At 41.2% G+C, this 20,600-nt stretch overlaps 2 protein-coding genes and 1 pseudogene across 2 annotated transcripts; 1 reads left to right on the top strand and 2 right to left on the bottom strand.

The window, feature by feature from the left end:
- Nucleotides 1–323: 323 nt before the first annotated feature.
- LOC143850033 (pentatricopeptide repeat-containing protein CRR2, chloroplastic pseudogene) lies at nucleotides 324–6,969 on the bottom strand (annotated as a pseudogene).
- Nucleotides 6,970–14,574: 7,605 nt separating this feature from the next.
- Nucleotides 14,575–17,477, top strand: LOC143849919 (putative receptor protein kinase ZmPK1). The gene has a single exon (XM_077359216.1). It carries the CDS (start codon nucleotides 14,816–14,818, stop codon nucleotides 17,237–17,239), a length of 2,424 nt encoding a protein of 807 aa, XP_077215331.1. The 5' UTR covers nucleotides 14,575–14,815; the 3' UTR covers nucleotides 17,240–17,477.
- A 355-nt stretch (nucleotides 17,478–17,832) lies between these two features.
- LOC143849920 (pentatricopeptide repeat-containing protein CRR2, chloroplastic-like) lies at nucleotides 17,833–20,268 on the bottom strand. Its single transcript, XM_077359217.1, has one exon. It carries the CDS (start codon nucleotides 20,083–20,085, stop codon nucleotides 18,079–18,081), a length of 2,007 nt encoding a protein of 668 aa, XP_077215332.1. The 5' UTR covers nucleotides 20,086–20,268; the 3' UTR covers nucleotides 17,833–18,078.
- Nucleotides 20,269–20,600: the final 332 nt, after the last annotated feature.

Raw genomic sequence — 20,600 nt, 5'->3', positions numbered from 1 at the left:
GCATATCTGTTCGAGAGCATACTCCTGAACCATAAGAAAAAACAAAATTAAAAACTACATACAATTTCATCAAAAAGAGCATAATCTTCTTTGCTCTTCTAATAATATCTATTTTTACCATTCAAAAATAAAGAGTGTAAGATTATCATGTTCATGCCAAAAGTCTTATTTCTTTGAGAATGCCTTGTATACATAATATTCTATATAAGTAGGTCAGAGTTAAACCCACAAATATGCTAAATTGCCTTCCATTCCTTACCAATGCTTGTTTCCTTCTGTACTCAACTGAATGTTCTGCATTAGTTTAACATAGATAGTTTTTGCAAGCAACTGCCAGTAGAATCATTAGCAAAATGGTGAATATGCAACAGAACCGTAACTTCCCGGTCTTTGAACTTTAACTGTCTAAATTCTATTTGGAGTTGGTGTGGGATACTGTACACCTACAGAATATCTCACTGCTTACACGAATTTTGAAACAGAGAAGCTATTTAACAAAGATGCCGTTAATGGATTTCACGACCAAGATGTCCAAATCGGATTGTTTTACATACAAAAGTAATGTTTGTTACCAATAATCTGCGCACGAACATACCCAACCCCTGAAATGGTGGATGCGATTCACATCTCGAACGATGATCTCCCTTTGTGTAAACTCCGAAATGAACTTTGTGACAGAATGGCAATCTTCCAAAAGCCTTAGGTTCTTGGTGATCTTAATGGTTTCACCACTATTACTATTGATGAGTCCAAAGGCAACAGCCAATTTCTCGCTGTGGCCAAGCACAATCTGTTCCTTCTCTTTTCTATCGAGTTCATAGAGGACGGCTTTGGTGTCAGGAATATAACCCCTCTCCTTCATCTCTTTCGACAACCGGACTAACAAGGCATGGAGCTGTACAATCTGTGGGTCCAACTCATCAACTGAAACAAACGAATAGACCTTCTTTTTCACTTCAATCCGACTGCAACCGGGTACCTTTTGCAATCCCCGTGCTTCCAAAAGCTTCTTCACTCTGTTTACATCTTCCCACATTTTAGCTTCAGTGTAGATATCGGCTAAAAGTACATAATTCCCTGCATTAGTGGGCTCGAGCTTGAAAAGATGAAGGCTTGCTCTTTCTGCAAGCTCAACATTGCTATGAATCCTGCATGCACCGAGAAGTGAACCCCAGACAGTGGGACCCAGTTCGATCCTCATCGTTTCAATGACCTTAACCGCTTCTTCTAATTGCCATGCACGGCCTAGGAGATCAACCATACAAGCATAGTGTTCAGCACGAGGACTAATCATGTATTTGCTAACCATAAACTCAAACAATCTCTTTCCCTCTTCAACAAGTCCAACATGGCTACAAGCCCCCAAAACACTCACAAACGTTATTGGATTCGGCGAAATGCCCGCATCAATCATCTCTTCAAAACCCGAATTGCATCCGCACCAAAGCCGTGAATTCCATAACCTGAAATCATGGAATTCCATGAAACAATATCCTTCTTGCACATTTGTTCAAAGACCTTACGCCCAGCCTCAAAACTACCACTTTTCACGTACATTGTCACAAGCGCATTGCTCACTGAAACAATTGAATTGAGTCCTCTTCTAAGAATATAAGCGTGTATCAACTTCCCCTGTCCCAAAGCAGCCAAAGCTCCACAAGCTTGAAGCACGCTAACCATTGTAACCGCATTAGCTACGGCATTGTCTGTCTCTACCATCATCTCAAGAAAGAGCTCCATTGCTTCAAAGGGTCTCTCATTCTTCGCATAACAACCAATCATGGCAACCACTCTGGAAATGGAATTGAACTGCAAATTAGAGTCCTGTTTAAATCGCAGCCAAAATGAAGTTGATTCACTGGAGACAAATGAAAGCGAGGAAGAGTTTGCCGCAATGACTTCAACGGGTGATGATATGGGCATTTTGTATAAGGAGGATGTGGAAGGCACAAAGAGAATGTTTATGGAGATGGAAGGTAGGGATCGTAAGGGGGTTGGGGTCGGATAGAAAGAAGCTGGCTGCGAAGGAGATTTGTAGAAGACGACAACCAGACCTCTTTGTAATTATAGAATCAAAATTAAGTGGGGTGCAGGAGAACATAATAAATGCGATTTGGGGAAATGTCAACCGTCAGTGGTGTGTAAAAGATGCAACTGGATCGGCAGGGGGGATTATTGTCATATGGAAAGAATCTCAATTCAGAATGGTGCGGCAATCAATCGGGGAGTTTTCAATATCCCTGATTTTTTCCTCTCTTTCTAATGATAATGAATGGATGTTCACGGCGGAGTATGGACCTGTAAGGGCTAGGAATCGGCATGCTTTCTGGCCGGAATTAAGGTCCATCCGGGACGAATGGCCGGGGGCCTGGATTTTGGGAGGGGATTTCAACACGGTTAGGTACACACACGAAAAGGACAGAATGGGGCGTATTACTTAAAGTATGCGGTGTTTTTCAGATTTGATCAATTACTGTGAGTTGATTGATCTACCCATGGAGGGAGCCAAATTCACGTGGACGAAAAATCAAGACAGATTAGTCCAATCTCGGATTGATCGAATCCTCATATCCAAGGAATGGGGCGAATCCTATCGGAACATTTATCAATGAGCATTACCACGGCCGATATCCGATCATAACCCCTTAATGCTGGAGCTCGGTGAAATTGCGGGTGGTCCCTACCCGTTCAGGATGGATATGTCTCTCTGTGAAAATCCAGAGTTTGACGGAAAGGTGAATGATTGGTGGTTATCGGCTCAGATTGAAGGCTGGGCAGGTTTTGTTCTCTGTCAAAAACTAAAGGAAGTCAAAGGCAAGATCAAAGCTTGGGCAACTGCGGAACACCGATTGAAGCATTCTCGCAAGGAAGAAGTGTTATCTGGTCTGGAGGATCTAGAAAGAAAAGAAGAATCGAATCCACTGGGGGAGGCCGATTGTCAGTTGAGGGTCAACTTAATGCTGGAATACGAAGAATTGATTCGTAGGGAGGAAATTAAATGGCGGCTGAAATCCCGTGCCTTATGGCTTGATGCAGGGGACAAGAATACAAATTTTTTTCATAAATTGACAAATTCAAGGAGGCGGACTAATACGATCAATTGTTTACTGATAAATGGTGGGCTAGTGGAAGACAAGGATCGTATAAAAATCTATATCCTTGATTACTATAAGAGATTGTATACCTCGGCATATGTGTGGAGGCCTCGTTTGGGGGGTCTCTCTTTCAACAGAATCGATGAAGAAAGGCAGTGCTGGCTGGAAAGGATATTTTCGGTGGAAGAAATTGAGGCTGCAGTGCACGCTTTAAAAAGGATAAGGCACCTGGACCGGATGGCTTTCCAATGGCGTTTTATATTCGCTACTGGGATTTGATAAAAGAGGAGGTATGTCGCTTCTTCAATGAATTTCACGAAAATGGAATCCTTAACAAGGGAATAAATACCATTTTCATTACGCTTATTCCTAAGCGGGAGGTTGCAATTGAACTTAAAGACTTTCGGCCGATTATTTTAGTCCACAGTCTCTATAAACTCTTGGCGAAAACTTTGGCTATGAGATTTTGCAAGGTTATGGATATAGTAATATCCAAGTTTCAGGGGGCTTTTGTGAACAAAAGGCAAATACTTGATGGGGTGCTTATTGCTAATGAAGTTCTTGACTCTATGAAGAGGAATGGGGAGAGTGGTATCATTGCAAGGGTGGATCTTGAGAAAGCTTATGATCATGTTGACTGGGGAATGTTGGATTTCATCTTGGAGAAGATGGGTTTTGGGGAGAAATGAGAAAATGGATGCGTTCTTGTGTTTCAACTGCCTCTTTTTCAATACTTATAAACGGATCCCCTCATGGGTTCTTCAATAGTACTCGAGGTCTCCGACAAGGTGACCCCTTATCACCTTATCTATTCATTGTTGTCGTGGAAGCTCCAGCAAACTATTATCTTTGGCGGAAAGCAAGGGTCTTCTCAGCACATAAATCACCTGCAGTTTGCGAATGACACCTTAGTCTTAATCAAGGATGGGGTATCTTACGCGGCAAATTTAAAGAGGTTGTTTCGCTGGTTCGAGATGGCATCTGGACTTAAAATTAATTTCTTTAAAAGTACAATAGCGGGCATCAATTTGGAGGAGGAGTCCATTGGGACTCATGCTCGCATCCTTGGTTGCGGGGTGAGTCAATTTCCTATCACTTATCTTGAGTTACCGTTGGGTTTTGGCATTCCTAAAATCGGACTGTGGGATGTAGGTTGAAAGAATTGAAAGAAAATTAGCCACATGGAAAAAGAAGTTCTTATCTCTCGGGGGTCGAATTACTCTAATTAAAGCCGCCCTTGCCAACATGCCGGTGTATTATATGTCTCTATTTAAAATACCGGCCAAAGTGGCTAACCGCATCGAAAAGATTCAAAGAGATTTTTTATGGGAAGGGAGAGAGGGCGAATCGAAGAAGCTCAAACACTTATTATCTTGGCGAACGGTTTGCAAACCAAAGAATTGTGGTGGGCTTGGTATTGGAAGAATCCGCTTGCGCAACAAAGCTCTATTGGGGAAATGACTATGGAGGTTCGGGGTTCAGAAGGATGCTTTATGGCATAATACTATCGCAAGGAAATATGGGCAGGGTTGGGGGGATTGGGAATGTGGAACACCGTCAAACAGGACTGGTTCCGGTGTGTGGCGTTCTATTCACTCTACACGGGAGCTTTTCAAACCATTTATAAGATTTAGACCGGGCAAGGGCAACAAAACCCGATTTTGGATTGATCTATGGATAGGAGACTCTCCTCTATCTGTAGCTTTTCCGGATATATTCAGAGTGGTTCTAAAAAGGGAAGCAACAATTTCGGATTATGTTATCCGTGGTGAAGACGGAGGGGTTTCTTTTTGGGATATTAGGTTTCGGCGGAATTTAAAGGATGAGGAGATCAAATCTTTCACATCTCTCCTCAATCTTTTAACTAACACCTATCTATCCCCTACTTTATCGGACAAGTGGATATGGACACCTGATTCTGAAGGGGGTTTTACTGTAAAAAGTTTTTTCCTGAAATTAACAATGGGAGATGGACGGGACAGCAAATGGAAACACTTATGGCTACCCTATATACCCCCGAAGATAGCGGCTTTTGCTTGGTTGGTTGCATACAGATGTATTAGTACTTGTGAAAGGCTTCAAAGGAGGATTGTTCGGTTGGCAAGCAGATGTGCTCTATGTTGTAATAGCAATTAATCATTTGACCATCTGTTGTTGTTATGTCCTTACTCCTACGAGGTATGGATGGGGATTCTTAGATTCTTCGGAATGTGTTGGGTGCTCCCAAACAACATTTCAGAGTTGCTCATGAACTGGACGAGAGCTTTTCATGGCTGCTTGGGGCAGAAGATGTGGAACGCTATTCCGTTCGCAATAACATGGTTTTTATGGATAGAACGTAACAACAGAATTTTCAATGATCGGAGCAAGGCTCCTAAATTTTTATGCCTCTCCATTATTATAGCAATCCTCACATGGGCAAGCAGTAAAGGGGGCGTACCATATTCAATATCACATATATTGCGGAATGGATTCACAGTCATGACGGAAAAGCTGAGTGTAAAGGCCATCAAGCCGATTTGGTTACCACCGCCGGAGGGCACTCTTAAACTTGATTTTGATGGAAGCTCGATGGGAAATCCAGGACCTGCGGGGTTTGGGGGAGCAATTCGCGACTTTATTGGAACCACCATTATGACATTTGCTAGACCGGCGGGTGTATGTGATGCGAACGAGGCGGAAGCTAGAGCATTATTATTCGGCCTTCGTTGGTTTAGGAATCATAATTTGGGGCCCTTAATCGTGGAAGGTGATTCAACCAACGTCATTGCATGGGCGACGAATCAAGGTCCTGGACCTTGGCGGCTTGCAAACGAGATTGATGAGATACGAGATCTCATGGGTATCATACGTCCGTTGATAACGCACCGAAGGCGTACGGCTAACACTCTGGCCGATCGTTTAGCGAAGGAGGGAGTGGGATTATCGATTTCGAATGTTGTATTTAATGCTCCGGGAGCGAATCTCTTGTAATTCACTGTATTACATAGGGACATCTTGTCCCTTCTTCGTGTAATTTCCTTCCAGGAATTAAATAAACTGTTATCTTTATAAAAAAAAAAAAAAAACCAATCATGGCACTCCAAGAAAACACATTTCTTTCAAGCATTCCATCAAAAACCTGGCGCGCGTACGAAACACATCCGAATTTTGCATAAACATCCACTAGAGTAGTCGCGACATGAACTTGAGACTCGAACCCGTGTCTAAAAATGTGACCGTGAATTTCTTTCCCCTCGCGAAGAATTGAAACTAACGACGAAGAAACAACACAAGCCTTGAGTATATGAGGATAAATCGATCAAAATGAACGCCAATTTGGTACATCTCTTGGTAAAAAGCGAGAGCTTCTCCGCCTTCGCCCGCCAAAGTGAGGGCTCGAATGAGAGCATTCCATACAAAGATAGTCTTGTTAGAGATTTTATCAAACACTTGGCGGGCGTGGTCGAGGGAATCAAATTGCGAGTACATGGTGATGAGTTTGGTTGCAAGGAAGGGGTCTTGATCGAACCCATTTTCGATTAGGTGTTGGTGAACAATTAATCCGTCGGAGAGCGATTGTTGTTGGGTGCAAGCAAGGATTAGGCGTTCGTAGGTTTGTTGAGTGGGGTTGGTTTCGGCGGAGAGGATTTGGAGGGCTTGTTTGAGGTTGCCTTTTTTGCAGAGAGATTGGATTAGATGGTTGTTGTTGGAGGGTTGTAAAGAGGGAGAGAGAGAGAGAGAGAGAGGAGGACTTGATGGATGTTGGTTTGGAAGGAGAATGGTGTGAGAAGGGGAGAAAGGATTTTGGAAGAGAAGTGTTTGAAAAAAGGCGGGTTTGGGATTTTGGAGGGAAAGGAAGTTGGAGAGATGGAGTAGTGCAAAACGCCCACATGAGAATTTAAAGTTGGTGAGTAAAATGACCTTATGCACCCTTTTTTGTTTTTTGTGTGGTTTATCTGTTGGAGAAGAAAGAATAGAAACCGATTTGCTTCAAGGCGCGAAATCGCTTTCCTTAAGACAGATTTTGGCCCCCTCTAGAAGTGTGCAAAGGGAATCCGCAAATTGCCTCCAAGATACAATGAAGCCAGTAGGAATGTCCTACTATATTTGACGACGCTATGTACAAGCGGAGTCAAATCCGAAATGCGAGAATAACAAGCCTTAGAGAATCAATCTACTTATTGTTTCTGTAGTATAACAGTGATTAGTCAAACAAGAATGAAACAGTAGAAAAATAACTTTGGTGGGATAGAAAAGAGAGTTAAAAGTGTACTGAAAGTTTTAGAATTTGTTCAGAAATGGGTAAATTCATTTCTGTGTTGAAATGACTGGGTTCTGCACTTTTTATTGAGCCTCTGGTGGCTTTTCAGTGTGAAAAGCACCCCTAATTAGTGTCTTTCCAGTTCAGTTTGAATTCTGTCCGTTAGATCTGCGCCTTAAAAAAGGCGCCACTATGCGCCCTATAGCCCATTACCCACGCCGCGAGAGCGGACGGTGCGTCCCATGACTAAGACCCCACGTGCACACAAACAAGAGAAAGGAATGGGTGAACTAATATATGCCCATCTCCAACTTTTCTCTGGAGCAATGTGGAACTATCTTTTCAATGCACTTCTACACTCTTTCCAAAAGCAAAAGCAAAAAGCAACTTTTTCCTTTCCCAAAACAACTAAAAGAAAATATTTTTCAAAATTTGTTTTGACAATAAGACATTTGATTTTGAAAAATCTTTAACAATTTCGAGGGTTTGGACTCCCAAAACCCTAACCATCCAATACAAAAAGCTGTGAAGATAGGGTTTATTTTTAGCGTTTTTCCCCCCTTCCATTGTGTTTGATACTTTGATTAATATCTGCTCCAAGAATTGTCTAAACAAGTTAAGTGATTGAGATTCTATGCACTTTTCTTTGATTCTATGCAAATCGAGTAATGTGATGAGCTAGACCGTTAATTTGGTGTATCATGTTATTGATAGATGATAATTCAAACCTTTTATACATTGGTTGAATGACTAGATTCTAATCATTGAATTGGTATGATATCTTGGCTATGGCCCATCCATGACAGAGATCTCAAGATTGATTGTTTAGATTGTATACACTCGTGTCACATGCACTAGAATATATAGTTATGCCCGTGGAATATGATGATGGGCCCATAAGAATAAATCAAAGACATGTTCAATCGGAACAATAAATCAGTCAATGTGGGGACCCACTTAGAAACAGATCAAGTGTGGGTCCTTGCATACCTACGGGGGTGACAACCGTTAGATTAAGTCACCAAATATGAAGCTTTGAAAGCCACCGTCAGATTCGCCCCAACATGAAACAAAACGCTACGCGTACAGGTGTCCATCTTTGATTGGTACTCATTTTAGGGTATATTAATTATTCATCAGTACCAACTTCGGACTCAATGAAATTATCGATAGCTAGAATGTGCATAATTATGATTTTCCCATGTATCAATTATTAGGGATTATTAATATGCTTTCTAGCGCTTAAGATGGTAGGCCTTTGGATGATCCAGTGAGAAGAAGTGACTCGTGCCAAGTTGATGGGGAGGCGTATATTTAGAATTCTCTACCTGAGTTTTTATATGGTGTAAGGCCTTACAACAATATACTCTGAGGTTGTAAGGCTAGAAGATGATCAATACCCCCAAAACTAGACATTATTTAGTTGTTGGGGGAGGCGTATATTTGGAATTCTCTACCTGTGTTTTTATATGGTGTAAGGCCTTACAACAATACGGTAGGGGTTCCACCCTTGATATTTGATCCAACAGCAGCTCACTTTTTGAGAAGCTGCCGTTGGATCAAATATCAAGGTTGGTACTTCCACCGTACAAGGGCCTTATTGTTGTAAGGCCTTGCACCATATAATTTCTCTACTCTACCTTACCATATTACCCCAAAAAACTAGACGTTATTTGGTTGTTTAGTTGATAGGGGGTGTTTGGTTAAAAAATGTTCAAATTATGAAAATACCTCCAAAACTAGTCTTTTTTTTAGTTATTGAGGCGTATTTTTGGTATAAATGTGTAATTTATAAAAATACTCGCCAAACTAGCCGTTTTTAACGGTTGAGGGGCTGTTTTTGTAAAAAAAAGCAAGAATAACGGCTACTTTTTACACCGTACCATGCTACCCTAAAACTAGGGCTGCAACTCGAGCCGGGTAAAACCCGACCCGCATCGACCCGACCCGAAAATAGCCTGGGTCGGGTTCAAGTTTCATGGGTTTCGGGTCGAGCCGGGTTCAGCATTCAAAAGCCCGCATGAATCTCGGGTCGAGCCGGGTTTGAAGGGGCCCGACCCGACCCGACCTGAGTTACATAAGTTATAGTATGTACATTTTTTTCTATTGTTAGTTAAAAGTTAAAGGGATAATTATATTTACACCCCCTCTAGTTTCTGACACATCCACTTCCACTCCTATAGTTTAAAACGTGACAAATACACCCTTGTAGTTTCAATTTGTTTAAGGTAGGCCCCCTCAGCTGAAGGTTCGTCCATAGATTGAAGGGTTAGGATGATCCGATGGAGCTGATTTTTTTGGCACACCCTAACTATGTCAGGACCCATCAAATGAACGGTTTGGATCATCCAAACAATGTGGGCCCACATTATTTGGATGATTTTTTGGTAGTGTTTGGATTCAGGTAGGGGCCCACATTATTTGGATGATCCAAAGCGTTCATTTGATGGGTCCTGACATAGATAGGGGTGTGCCCAAAAAATCAGCTCCATCGGATCATCCTAACCCTTCAATCTATGGATGAACCTTCAGCTGAGGGGGCAAACATTAAACAAATTGAAACTACAGGGGTGTATTTGTCACGTTTTAAACTATAGGGGTGGAAGTGGATGTGTCAGAAACTAGAGAGGGTGTAAATGTAATTATCCCAAAGTTAAAAGTGAAAACCCACGCACCCACTGTTACTGTATGTGAGTGTAATTTCTGCTTCTATGAGTTGAGTTGATTCCAGTGTTTGATTCAGCATTGTTTGATTGTAATTACAACATTGTTTGATTACAACATTGTTTGATTCAAGTGTGATGTGAGTGTAATTACATCATTGTTTGATTCAAGTGTAATGTGAGTGTAATTTCTGCTTCTATGAGTTGAGTTGCCTTGCCAAACAAGAATTTTCCTTAAAAAATTGCGTCAACGTGAAAAAACCCGACCCGACCCGAACCGACCCGAGATTTATCATGGGTAGGGCCGGGTTTGGGAATCGTGGGTTTTCCGAAAAAAAAACCCGACCCGACCCGACCCGAGATATTTCTCGGGTAGGGTTGGGTTCTCCAAAACCCGACCCGCCCGACCCGAGTTGCAGCCCTACCTAAAACCCCAGCCCAGCCCGGCCCATTTCATCATGTCGCAGGTGCCTGCCACTGTAGCAAATCGTGCCAGGCCTGGCACGCCGCGGGCCGGTACGGCAAGTTTGACACTTCGAGGACTACTGGAGTTTGAAAATTCATTTTGAGTAGGAAACTAATTAATGGAATCAAAATTAAGGCCCAATTTGTTTTGGACTTTGAGAACTGATTATGTGTCCAAAACTGTTTATTAGACTTAAAATTAAATGAATTTGAGTCCAATATTCAGTTTTAAACTCACAGTAGGTTGTCAAAACCCAAATCAAGCCAGGTCTAAACCCTGGCCCTTTTGGATACCTCATCTTTTGTATTTGGATTTGGAATTGAGTTTTGAATACAAAATGAAGAGATCCGCCAGTTCATGTTGAGGGAGACGGAGATGGAAGGATGTGCTTCCTATTGGAGGGAAGAGTTTGAGGATCAAAGAGGGTGAAGGAAACTCCCAGATCTGTGGATTTCCATTTACTTATTTCCATAGCATATTTGGAAATCTGATTTTATTTTTGTTTGACGGCCAGTTGCTGATTTGGAAATCCAAGGATTTGATCCGGATCCAAATCACAATGCAAAGTAGGCTGCAAAGGTGAGAAATCCAAATCCAAATCTCCTAGGCATCCAAACGGGCCCTAAAGGCAAGTTTAGGTTCAGCAATCAGTTCTAGGCCGTGTATGTTTTGGATTTTGAGTCAAAAATTTATAATTGGACTCAAAATTTCATCGGACGCTCAAAATCGATTCGCAAAATTAAGGTTGCCACTCGGTCGGATTGAGCTTTTGGCTAAAAAATATTTGGAATTAACCCGAACCCGTCCCGATTATAAGGTTAAACCTCAACCCGAATTCCTAAAAATCTGTTGGAGAAATTTGTGTATTGGTTCAATCTAAGAAAAGATAAGAAGATAGGAAGATGCTTCAAGGCACGTAAACGCTCTCCTTAAGACGATATTCACCTCCACAAGTAGTGTGCAAAGGGGACCACGGACTCGCCTCCAAGATACAATGAAGCCCGGTTCGGCGGTTCTAAACCGATTGCTTGACGACGTTCTGCACTGAACGGAATCAAGCCTTGAATCACCTTTGAATTTTGCAAGTATTTGAGACATAAGTGTCTGTTTCTGCAGAAAACATAACACTTGAACAAAACTTCTAAAACAGTAAAACAGAAACTTTGTAGGGGATTAGAGAGAGAATTGTGCTGGAAATAGCAATTTTGGGTATACCAAAGTAGAAATCCGAATTCTTTTTGAATGGACAATTTCTACTGTTTTTATAGAGCTTGTGGTGGCCTTTTCCGTTGGAAAACACCCTTTCTGCGCATCCTTTTAGTGGTGCGCCTAAAAAAGCGCCACTATGCGGGCTTGCTCGCGGTGCGTTGCACCGTCTCGCGGTTCAACCTATAGCTAAGACCTGTTGTGCACCATAATAAAGAAGAGAAAAGAGTAAAGCTATATAAGCCCAATTTTTCTTTTCTTATGAGTCGGTACGGGACTATCTTTTTCACACTACTTTTGTACTATTCTCTTTCTCTTGCAAAAAGCAAATCTTTCAAAAGAAAATTTTTTCCTTTTCCAAAACACACTTAGAAAACATTTTCCAAACACTTTCTTTTGACCAAAAAAATAAGATTTTGAAAACCAAAATCTAACAATATCCACCCGGGTTAGCACTCCAATCAAAATCCAAGCCAAAACAGGGCTTGGACTAAAAGTCAATTCTCAAAATCCAACACAAACAAAACAAGGCCTAACGATCTATTTTTTTATCAGAGATTTCGGTCCGTGTTTGGGTCATCAGAATTGATGGTCTTAGCTTCTCAGCCAACCATGTAGTCTTTGGTTGACACAAAAGCGGAAAGCCTAGTCAATACGACAGAATGAATGCATGCAGTCCAACTCCTAATTTCTTATCCGCGTGGTTTGCCGGTGTTTGGCATAAAAAAAGCACACGTCTGTTGGGCTTTCGAATGTTAAGAAAATGCCCCTTTTGAATTGAGATAAATAAATGAAAATATGAGGGTATAGTCGTAGATTTGCGGCCTCCATTTGGATATGGGATGCTCCATCAGATTTTGTGGCTCCGTCTGGGACACGATCAGAAATTATTTTGGATTTTATGATATGGATCCAATGGACATAATTCGGATCCAACTGCAGTACACAAATCCTTTTTTTTTTTTGGTAGGTAAGCTGGGATAGAACCTATGACCTCAAGGTTGAGATACAATGTCCCAAGTCTCAACCATTGAGCTACTGGCTGAACCCCAAATCCTAGGGGTGTCCATTCGGTTTTAACCGAACCGAATAGACCGAACCGAAATAACCGACCCTAATTCGGTTAGTTAAAAATGAGAACCGAAACCGAAACCGAATTTGCTTCCAACCGAAATAACTGAAACCGAATAAATATTTCGGTTTTTTCGGTTAGTTCGGTAAAAACCGAAAAGTGAAGTTTATGACTTTGTCACAAAGGTATCAGGCATTCAGGCTATCAGCACTGCTGTATTTTTTATAATGGCACTCCTCACTTGAGTCACTTCCTTAGTTTATTAAAAAGTACCCTACGGCCCATACCACAGGATGATCCAAGCCGTCCATTAGATGGGCCACAACCTAAATATGTTGTGCTCTAAGAATTATTTCCATAGGTTGATCCTAACCCTCTGATCTATAGAGGGTAGGATCAACCCTCTACATTTAGATCGGAGGATTAGGATTAACCTATGGAATTGGAGTCCTACCGGGAGCCGGAGAAGAGGAGGAGGAGGAGATCCCACCAGAGAAGAGGAGGTGGAGCCATGGAGGAGATGCCATCGGAAGAAACTCAAAAGCGTTGTTAGGGCAAAAATAAAAGTGGAAAACCTCATGCCCTAATAAAACTAGAAAATCTGAAAAGGGGGTGTTTCCCTGTTTTGAGTCTTTTGACCATACGAACTTGAAAATTTGAATTTGACAACACATGGTTTTAATGAAAACCAGCCCATGGTTGGAAGGAAACCATGTGGGGAACTCAAAAGCGTTGTTAGGGCAAAAATAAAAGTGGAAAACCTCATGCCCTGATAAAACTAGAAAATCTGAAAAGGGGGTGTTTCCCTGTTTTGAGTCTTTTGACCATACAAACTTGAAAATTTGAAATTGACAACCCATGGTTTTAATGAAAACCAGCCCATGGTTTGAAGGAAATCATGTGGTTTTGCTCAAAAGTAGTCAAAAAGCTGTTGGTTACTTGGTTTTAATGAAGACCAGCCCATGGTTTTAAGGAAACCATGTGGTTTTAGTCAAAAGCAGTCCAAAGCTGTTGAAAGGCAATGATGAGTGATACATTTTTTAATTCACTAAAAAACAAATGAGCATAGGAAGGGACAGATGGGGACAAATAAAATAGCATATGGCATTCCTCCCCATTCGGTTTTTTCGGTTCTAACCGAATTATTTTAATAAAACCGACACCGAAACCGAAAACCGAAATTTATTAGTAATAGAAACCGAAACCGAACCGAATTACCATTTAACCGAACCGAAATAACCGACTGAATTCGGTTCGGTCGGTTATTTCGGTTATAACCATATAGTGAACAGCCCTATCAAATGTTGTCCATTAACATTTGTATCCTTTGGATCCATCGGACTGTCTGGGTCCATTGGTACCGTTTAACTCTGTCGGAAAATGATCAGTTACTTCATGTCTGCCCCATTGTTACTAAGTTCGGATTCAAGAATAATTCGATGCGGTGATTGTTCGAAAAATTTGGTAAATATTTTGGAATATTTGAAAAAAATTGGCAAATTTATGTCAAAATTTCTATTTACAGCACATATATCGACAATAATATCTGCTTAATTTTCTAAATAAGATATAAATAAATTTGCAACAAACGGCATAAAAGAGTTATTTAGAGATAGAGGAAAAGTCAACAAAAAGGATCGTTAAGACTTGAGAGCACGCGTTTGCTAAAAGTAGGAAGTGAGTTGAGTTTTCACAACAATGTCACTTTCAATGATTTTGAATATCCCATGAGATTTACTAATAACAAATAAGAAATTGAGGAATTATTTGTCAAAAACATTGTGTTCAATCGAGAAAATTCTAGTTTATTTTGGAAAATTCGGGTTTGATTTGAAAAAAAAAATGACAGGAACTTCGAATTGTATGGCCATTTTTAGAATTTGGAGGCCACAAAAAATTCAAATTTTTCTCAATATTTGTTCAATCATCTGGACACTTTTCTAACCAGAGATCCAAAACCAAATTGTCCATTTGAGCACCTTCCTTTTCTTTTCTTGTTTATATGACCAGTAACAATTTCTATAGAATAAATTGTTGTACAGACTCCAAACCTCTCTTCAATTTGCAAACATGAGAAACTCATCTGCTTCAATGCTTCCATTTCTTCTTCTTCCCTTCCTCTCTTCTGCTCTGTCTTCAACACCCCAAAGCTCTTTGAAAAGAGGATCTTCCCTCTCAGCAGAAGATGAGCCACAAGTACTAATATCCTTAGATCACTCATTCACATGTGGGTTTTACATGGTAGGCAGAAATGCCTACTATTTCTCAATTTGGTTTACAAAATCAGCTGACAAAACTGTCGTCTGGACGGCGAACAGAGACCTGCCTGTCAATGGGCGAAACTCGAAAGTTTCATTGCTCCAAGATGGAAAAATGGTTCTAACTGATGTTGACGGCTCGACCAATTGGAACACCAATACCAGTGAGACCAATGTCGATAGGGCGGAGCTTCTGAATAGCGGAAATCTTGTTCTAAAAGACCCACATGGTAAAATTCTATGGCAGAGCTTTGATTATCCTACTGATACTCTTCTCCCCTCACAACCCATTACCAGAGGCAAAACTCTGATCTCTGCAAAAGGAAAAGGAGTGTTATCTTCAGGATACTACAGTTTATACTTTGATAGTGATAATGTTTTGAAAATGATGTATGATGGGCCTGATATATCTAGTCTGTATTGGCCTTATGTTGGTAGGGATATATGGTTAAATGGTAGAACAAACTACAACAGTAGCAGATATGCGGTTCTGGATGAAATGGGTCGGTTTCGATCCAGTGATAAACTGAGTTTTGACGCTTCTGATATGGGTTTTTGGATTAGAAGGAGATTGACTTTGGATTATGATGGCAATCTTCGAATGTATAGCTTGAAGGAGTCAACCGGGTTATGGGAGATTTCGTGGGTAGCTCTTTCAGAGCTGTGTGGTGTACATGGGCAGTGTGGTAGGAATGCGATTTGTGTTTATATGCCAACACCAAAGTGCTCGTGTCCTCCGGGATATGAAATCAGAGACCAAAGTGATTTGAAACAAGGTTGCAAACCCAAGTTCAACCCAACCTGTGACCCTCAGCAGCTCAAATTCATACAGCTTCATAACACAAATTTCTATGGGTTTGATCTCAATGTCACCAGAAATATATCATTAGAATCTTGCAAGAAGATATGCTTGGAGGATTGCGATTGTGATGCTTTTTGGCACACAGTAGACGGCACGGGCTCATGTAACCCCAAAACTGAACTGTTTAATGGCTACAGGTCTCCAAATATCCCTGGCAGCTTATCTCCAAATATCCCTGGCAGCTTATATTTAAAACTGCCCAAAAATGTAGAAACCTTAGATTCCTCCAAATACACAGTTTCTGAGCTCATCTGCAAAACAAGAGAAGATGAAGTTAAAGGAGTCTCACTCAATATATTTAACAACAAATTCAATAATGTTCATCTCTATTGGTTTGTTTTAGCTGTAGGTGTAATTGAGATTCTCTTTATAGCGTCGGGTTGGTGGTACCTTTTTAGGAAACATGAGATGCCAAAGTCGTTGAAGGAAGGATACCGAGCAATATACGATCAATTCAGAAGGTTTACATACACAGAATTGATTAAGGCAACTAAGAAGTTCATGGAGGAGCTGGGGAGGGGAGGTTCTGGGGCTGTCTATAAGGGAATTTTGGCTGATGACAGAGTGGTGGCTGTGAAAAAATTAGGAGATGTGATTCAAGGAGAAGAAGAGTTCTGGGCAGAAGTGAGCATGATAGGAAAGATCAACCATATGAATCTAGTGATAATGTGGGGATACTGTTTGGAAGGCTTCCACAGACTCTTGGTATATGAGTATGTGGAAAATGGGTCTTTGGACAAGCACCTGTTCTATGATGGCAGTGGCAGTAATTTACTTGGATGGAACCAGAGATATAAAATTGCGATAGGGGCAGCGAGGGGGCTGGCCTATCTTCACCATGAGTGTCTTGAGTGGGTAATCCACTGTGATGTGAAACCTGAAAACATACTTTTAGATGGTGATTTTGAGGCAAAGATAGCAGATTTTGGACTGGCAAAGTTGTCTCAGAGAGGAATATCTGGTTCTAATTTTTCTCGTATCCGAGGAACGAAGGGTTACATGGCTCCAGAATGGGCTTTGAGTCTGCCTATCACTGCCAAGGTCGATGTTTACAGCTATGGGGTTGTTCTTTTAGAGATTGTGAGGGGGAGTAGGTTTTCGAATTGGGTGATGGATGGGGAAGAGGAGGTGGGGCTGAGAAGATTTGTTAGGATGGCAAAGGAAAAGCTGGAGAGTGGAGAAGAATCATGGGTTGGGGGTTTTGTGGACCCCAGATTGAATGGGCAGTTCAACTTCAAGCAGGCACTTGGGATAGTGGAGATAGGCATAGCATGTGTGGATGAGGACAGAAGCAAAAGACCAAACATGGAAATGATAGTCCAAACTCTCATTGCTTGTGAAGGTGAACCCAACCCCCACAGTGCATTCCTGTAAGTCACGCAAATTTCATTCTGCACAAACTGTATTTTAGAGGCAATTGTTCCATAAAAGTGTAAGAATATTAGTTTCCTGATAGTTGTTCTTTATTTTTAGTTTCCTGTTTTTCTTGTTGCTCTGATCATCTTGGTCGTGAGCGCCTCTACTCTTTGCCTTTTTTTTTTTTTTGAAAGTTGACGAAAGTATATTTATACTATGAGAATTACATTGGGGACCAGAGGTCCCAACTTGCATTTACATAGCATATCTGTTCAAGAGCATACTCCTGAACCATAAGGAAGAACAAAATTAAAAACTACATACAATTTCATCAAAAAGAACATACTCTTCTTTGCTCTTCTAATAAAATCTACTTTTATCACTCAAAAATAAAGAGTGTAAGATTATCATGTTCATGCCAAAAGTTTAATTTCTTTGAGAATGCCTTCTATACATAATATTCTATATAAGTAGGTCAGAGTTAAACCCACAAATATGCTAAATTGCTTTCCATTCCTTACCAATGCTTGTTAAAAACATATCTCCCAACCCAACTAATGATTTTCCTTCTGTACTCAACTGAATGTTCTGCATTAGTTTAACAGTAGATAGCAAGCAACTGCCAGTAGAATCATAAGCAAAATGGTGAATATGCAACAGAACCGTAACTTCCCGGTCTTTGAACTTTAACTGTCTAAATTCTATTTGAAGTTGGTGTGGGATACTGTACACCTACAGAATATCTCACTGCTTACAAGAATTTTGAAACAGATAAGCTATTTAACAAAGATGCTGTGAATGGATTTCATGACCAAGACGTCCAAATCGGATTGTTTTACATACAAAAGTGATGTTTGTTACCAATAATCTGCGCATGAACATACCCCACCCCTGAAATGGTGGACGCGATTCACATCTCGAACGATGATCTCCCTATGTGTAAACTCCGAAATGAACTTTGTGACAGAATGGCAATCTTCACAAAGCCTTAGGTTCTTGGTGATCCTAATGGTTTCACCACTATTACTATTGATGAGTCCAAAGGCAACAGCCAATTTCTCGCTGTGGCCCAGCACAATCTGTTCCTTCTCTTCTCTATCGAGCTCATAGAGCACGACTTTGGTGTCAGGAATATAACCCCTCTCCTTCATCTCTTTCGACAACCGGACTAACAAGGCATGGAGCTGTACAATCTGTGGGTTCAACTCATCAACTGAAACAAACGAATAGACCTTCTTTTTCACTTCAATCCGACTGCAACCGGGTACCTTTTGCAATCCCCGTGCTTCCAAAAGCTTCTTCACTCTGTTTACATCTTCCCACATTTTAGCTTCAGTGTAGATATCGGCTAAAAGTACATAATTCCCTGCATTAGTGGGCTCGAGCTTGAAAAGACGAAGGCTTGCTCTTTCTGCAAGCTCAACATTGCTATGAATCCTGCATGCACCGAGAAGTGAACCCCAGACCGTGGGACCCGGTTCGATCCGCATCGTTTCAATGACCTTAGCCGCTTCTTCTAATTGCCCAGCACGGCCTAGGAGATCAACCATACAAGCATAGTGTTCAGCATGAGGACTAATCCTGTATTTGCTAACCATAAACTCAAACAATCTCTTTCCCTCTTCAACAAGTCCAACATGGCTACAAGCCCCCAAAACACTCACAAACGTTATTGGATTCGGCGAAATGCCCGCATCAATCATCTCTTCAAAAACCCGAATTGCATCCGCACCAAAGCCGTGAATTCCATAACCTGAAATCATGGAATTCCATGAAACAATATCCTTCTTGCACATTTGTTCAAAGACCCGACGCCCAGCCTCTAAACTACCACTTTTCACGTACATTGTCAAAAGCGCATTGCTCACTGAAACGATTGAATTGAGTCCTCTTCTAAGAATATAAGCGTGTATCAACTTCCCTTGTCCCAAAGCAGCCAAAGCTCCACAAGCTTGAAGCACGCTAACCATTGTAACCGCATTAGGTACGGCATTGTCGGTCTCCACCATCATCTCAAGAAAGAGCTCCAATGCTTCAAAGGGTCTCTCATTCTTCGCATAACAACCAATCATGGCACTCCAAGAAACCACATTTCTTTCAAGCATTCCATCAAACACGCAGCGCGCGTACGAAACACATCCGAATTTTGCATAAACATCCACTAGAGTAGTCGCGACATAAACTTGAGACTCGAACCCGCGTTTAAAAATGTGACCATGTATTTCTTTCCCGTCTCGAAGAATCGAAACTAACGACGAAGAAACAACACAAGCCTTGAGTATATGAGGATAAGTGAATCGATCAAAATGAACACCAATTCGGTACATCTCTTGGTAAAGAGCGAGAGCCTCTCCGCCTTCGCCCGCCAAAGCGAGGGCTCGAATGAGAGCATTCCATACAAAGATAGTCTTGTTAGAGATTTTATCAAACACTTGGCGGGCGTGGCAAAGGGAGTCGAATTGCGAGTACATGCTGATGAGTTTGGTTGCAAGGAAGGGGTCTTGATCGAACCCATTTTCAATTAGGTGTTGGTGGACAATTAATCCATCGGAAAGCGACTGTTGTTGGGTGCAAGCGAGGATTAGGCGTTCGTAGGTTTGTTGGGTGGGGTTGGATTCGGCGGAGAGGATTTGGAGGGCTTGTTTGAGGTTGCCTTTTTTGCAGAGAGATTGGATTAGATGGTTGTTATTGGAAGGTTGTAAAGAGGCAGAGAGAGAGGAGGACTTGATGGAGGTTGGTTTGGAAGGAGAATGGCGTGAGAAGGGGAGAGAGAATTTTGGAAGAGAAGTGTTTGAAAAAAGGCGGGACTGGGATTTTGGAGGGAAAGGAAGTTGGAGAGATGGAGTAGTGCAAAACGCCCACATGAGAGAAATTGAAGTAGGGTGAGTAAAATGACCTTATGCTTTTATACCCCTTTTTTTTGTTTTCTGGGGGTTTTTTTTTTGAGGGTTTGGACTTCCAAAACCCTAACCATCCAATACAAAAGCTTTGAAGATAGGGTTTATCTTTAGCTTCCCCCCTCCCCGCCATTGTGTTTTATACTTTGATTGACATACTCCAAGAGTTGTCTAAACAAGTTATGTGATTGAGGAGAATTTATATGATGGGTGGCCGTGAAAACATTTGAAGTCTAAAAAAGTTGGTATGGTCCAATTTTTTTTATGATCCAAACCGTTCATCTGTTTGGGCACAACGTAAATAGGTTGTGCCCCAAAAATCAGTTCCATAGGATGAATCTAACCCTCCATCTGAAATGATCTGAATATGGAGATTTCCAAAAAATCTTTATGGAATCTTCTACAGATCGGAGGGTTAGGATCATCCTATTGAACTGATTTTTGGGGCACAACCTATTTATGTTGTGTCGAAACAGATGAAC

The sequence above is a fragment of the Tasmannia lanceolata genome, unplaced genomic scaffold, assembly GCF_043159265.1.
Source record: "Tasmannia lanceolata isolate RefF3 unplaced genomic scaffold, GAP_Taslan_0.1 ptg000018l, whole genome shotgun sequence".
NCBI classification, from domain to species: domain Eukaryota; kingdom Viridiplantae; phylum Streptophyta; class Magnoliopsida; order Canellales; family Winteraceae; genus Tasmannia; species Tasmannia lanceolata.
Note: the sequence above shows the minus strand (reverse complement) of the source record. Positions and strands in the feature narration are given on the sequence as shown.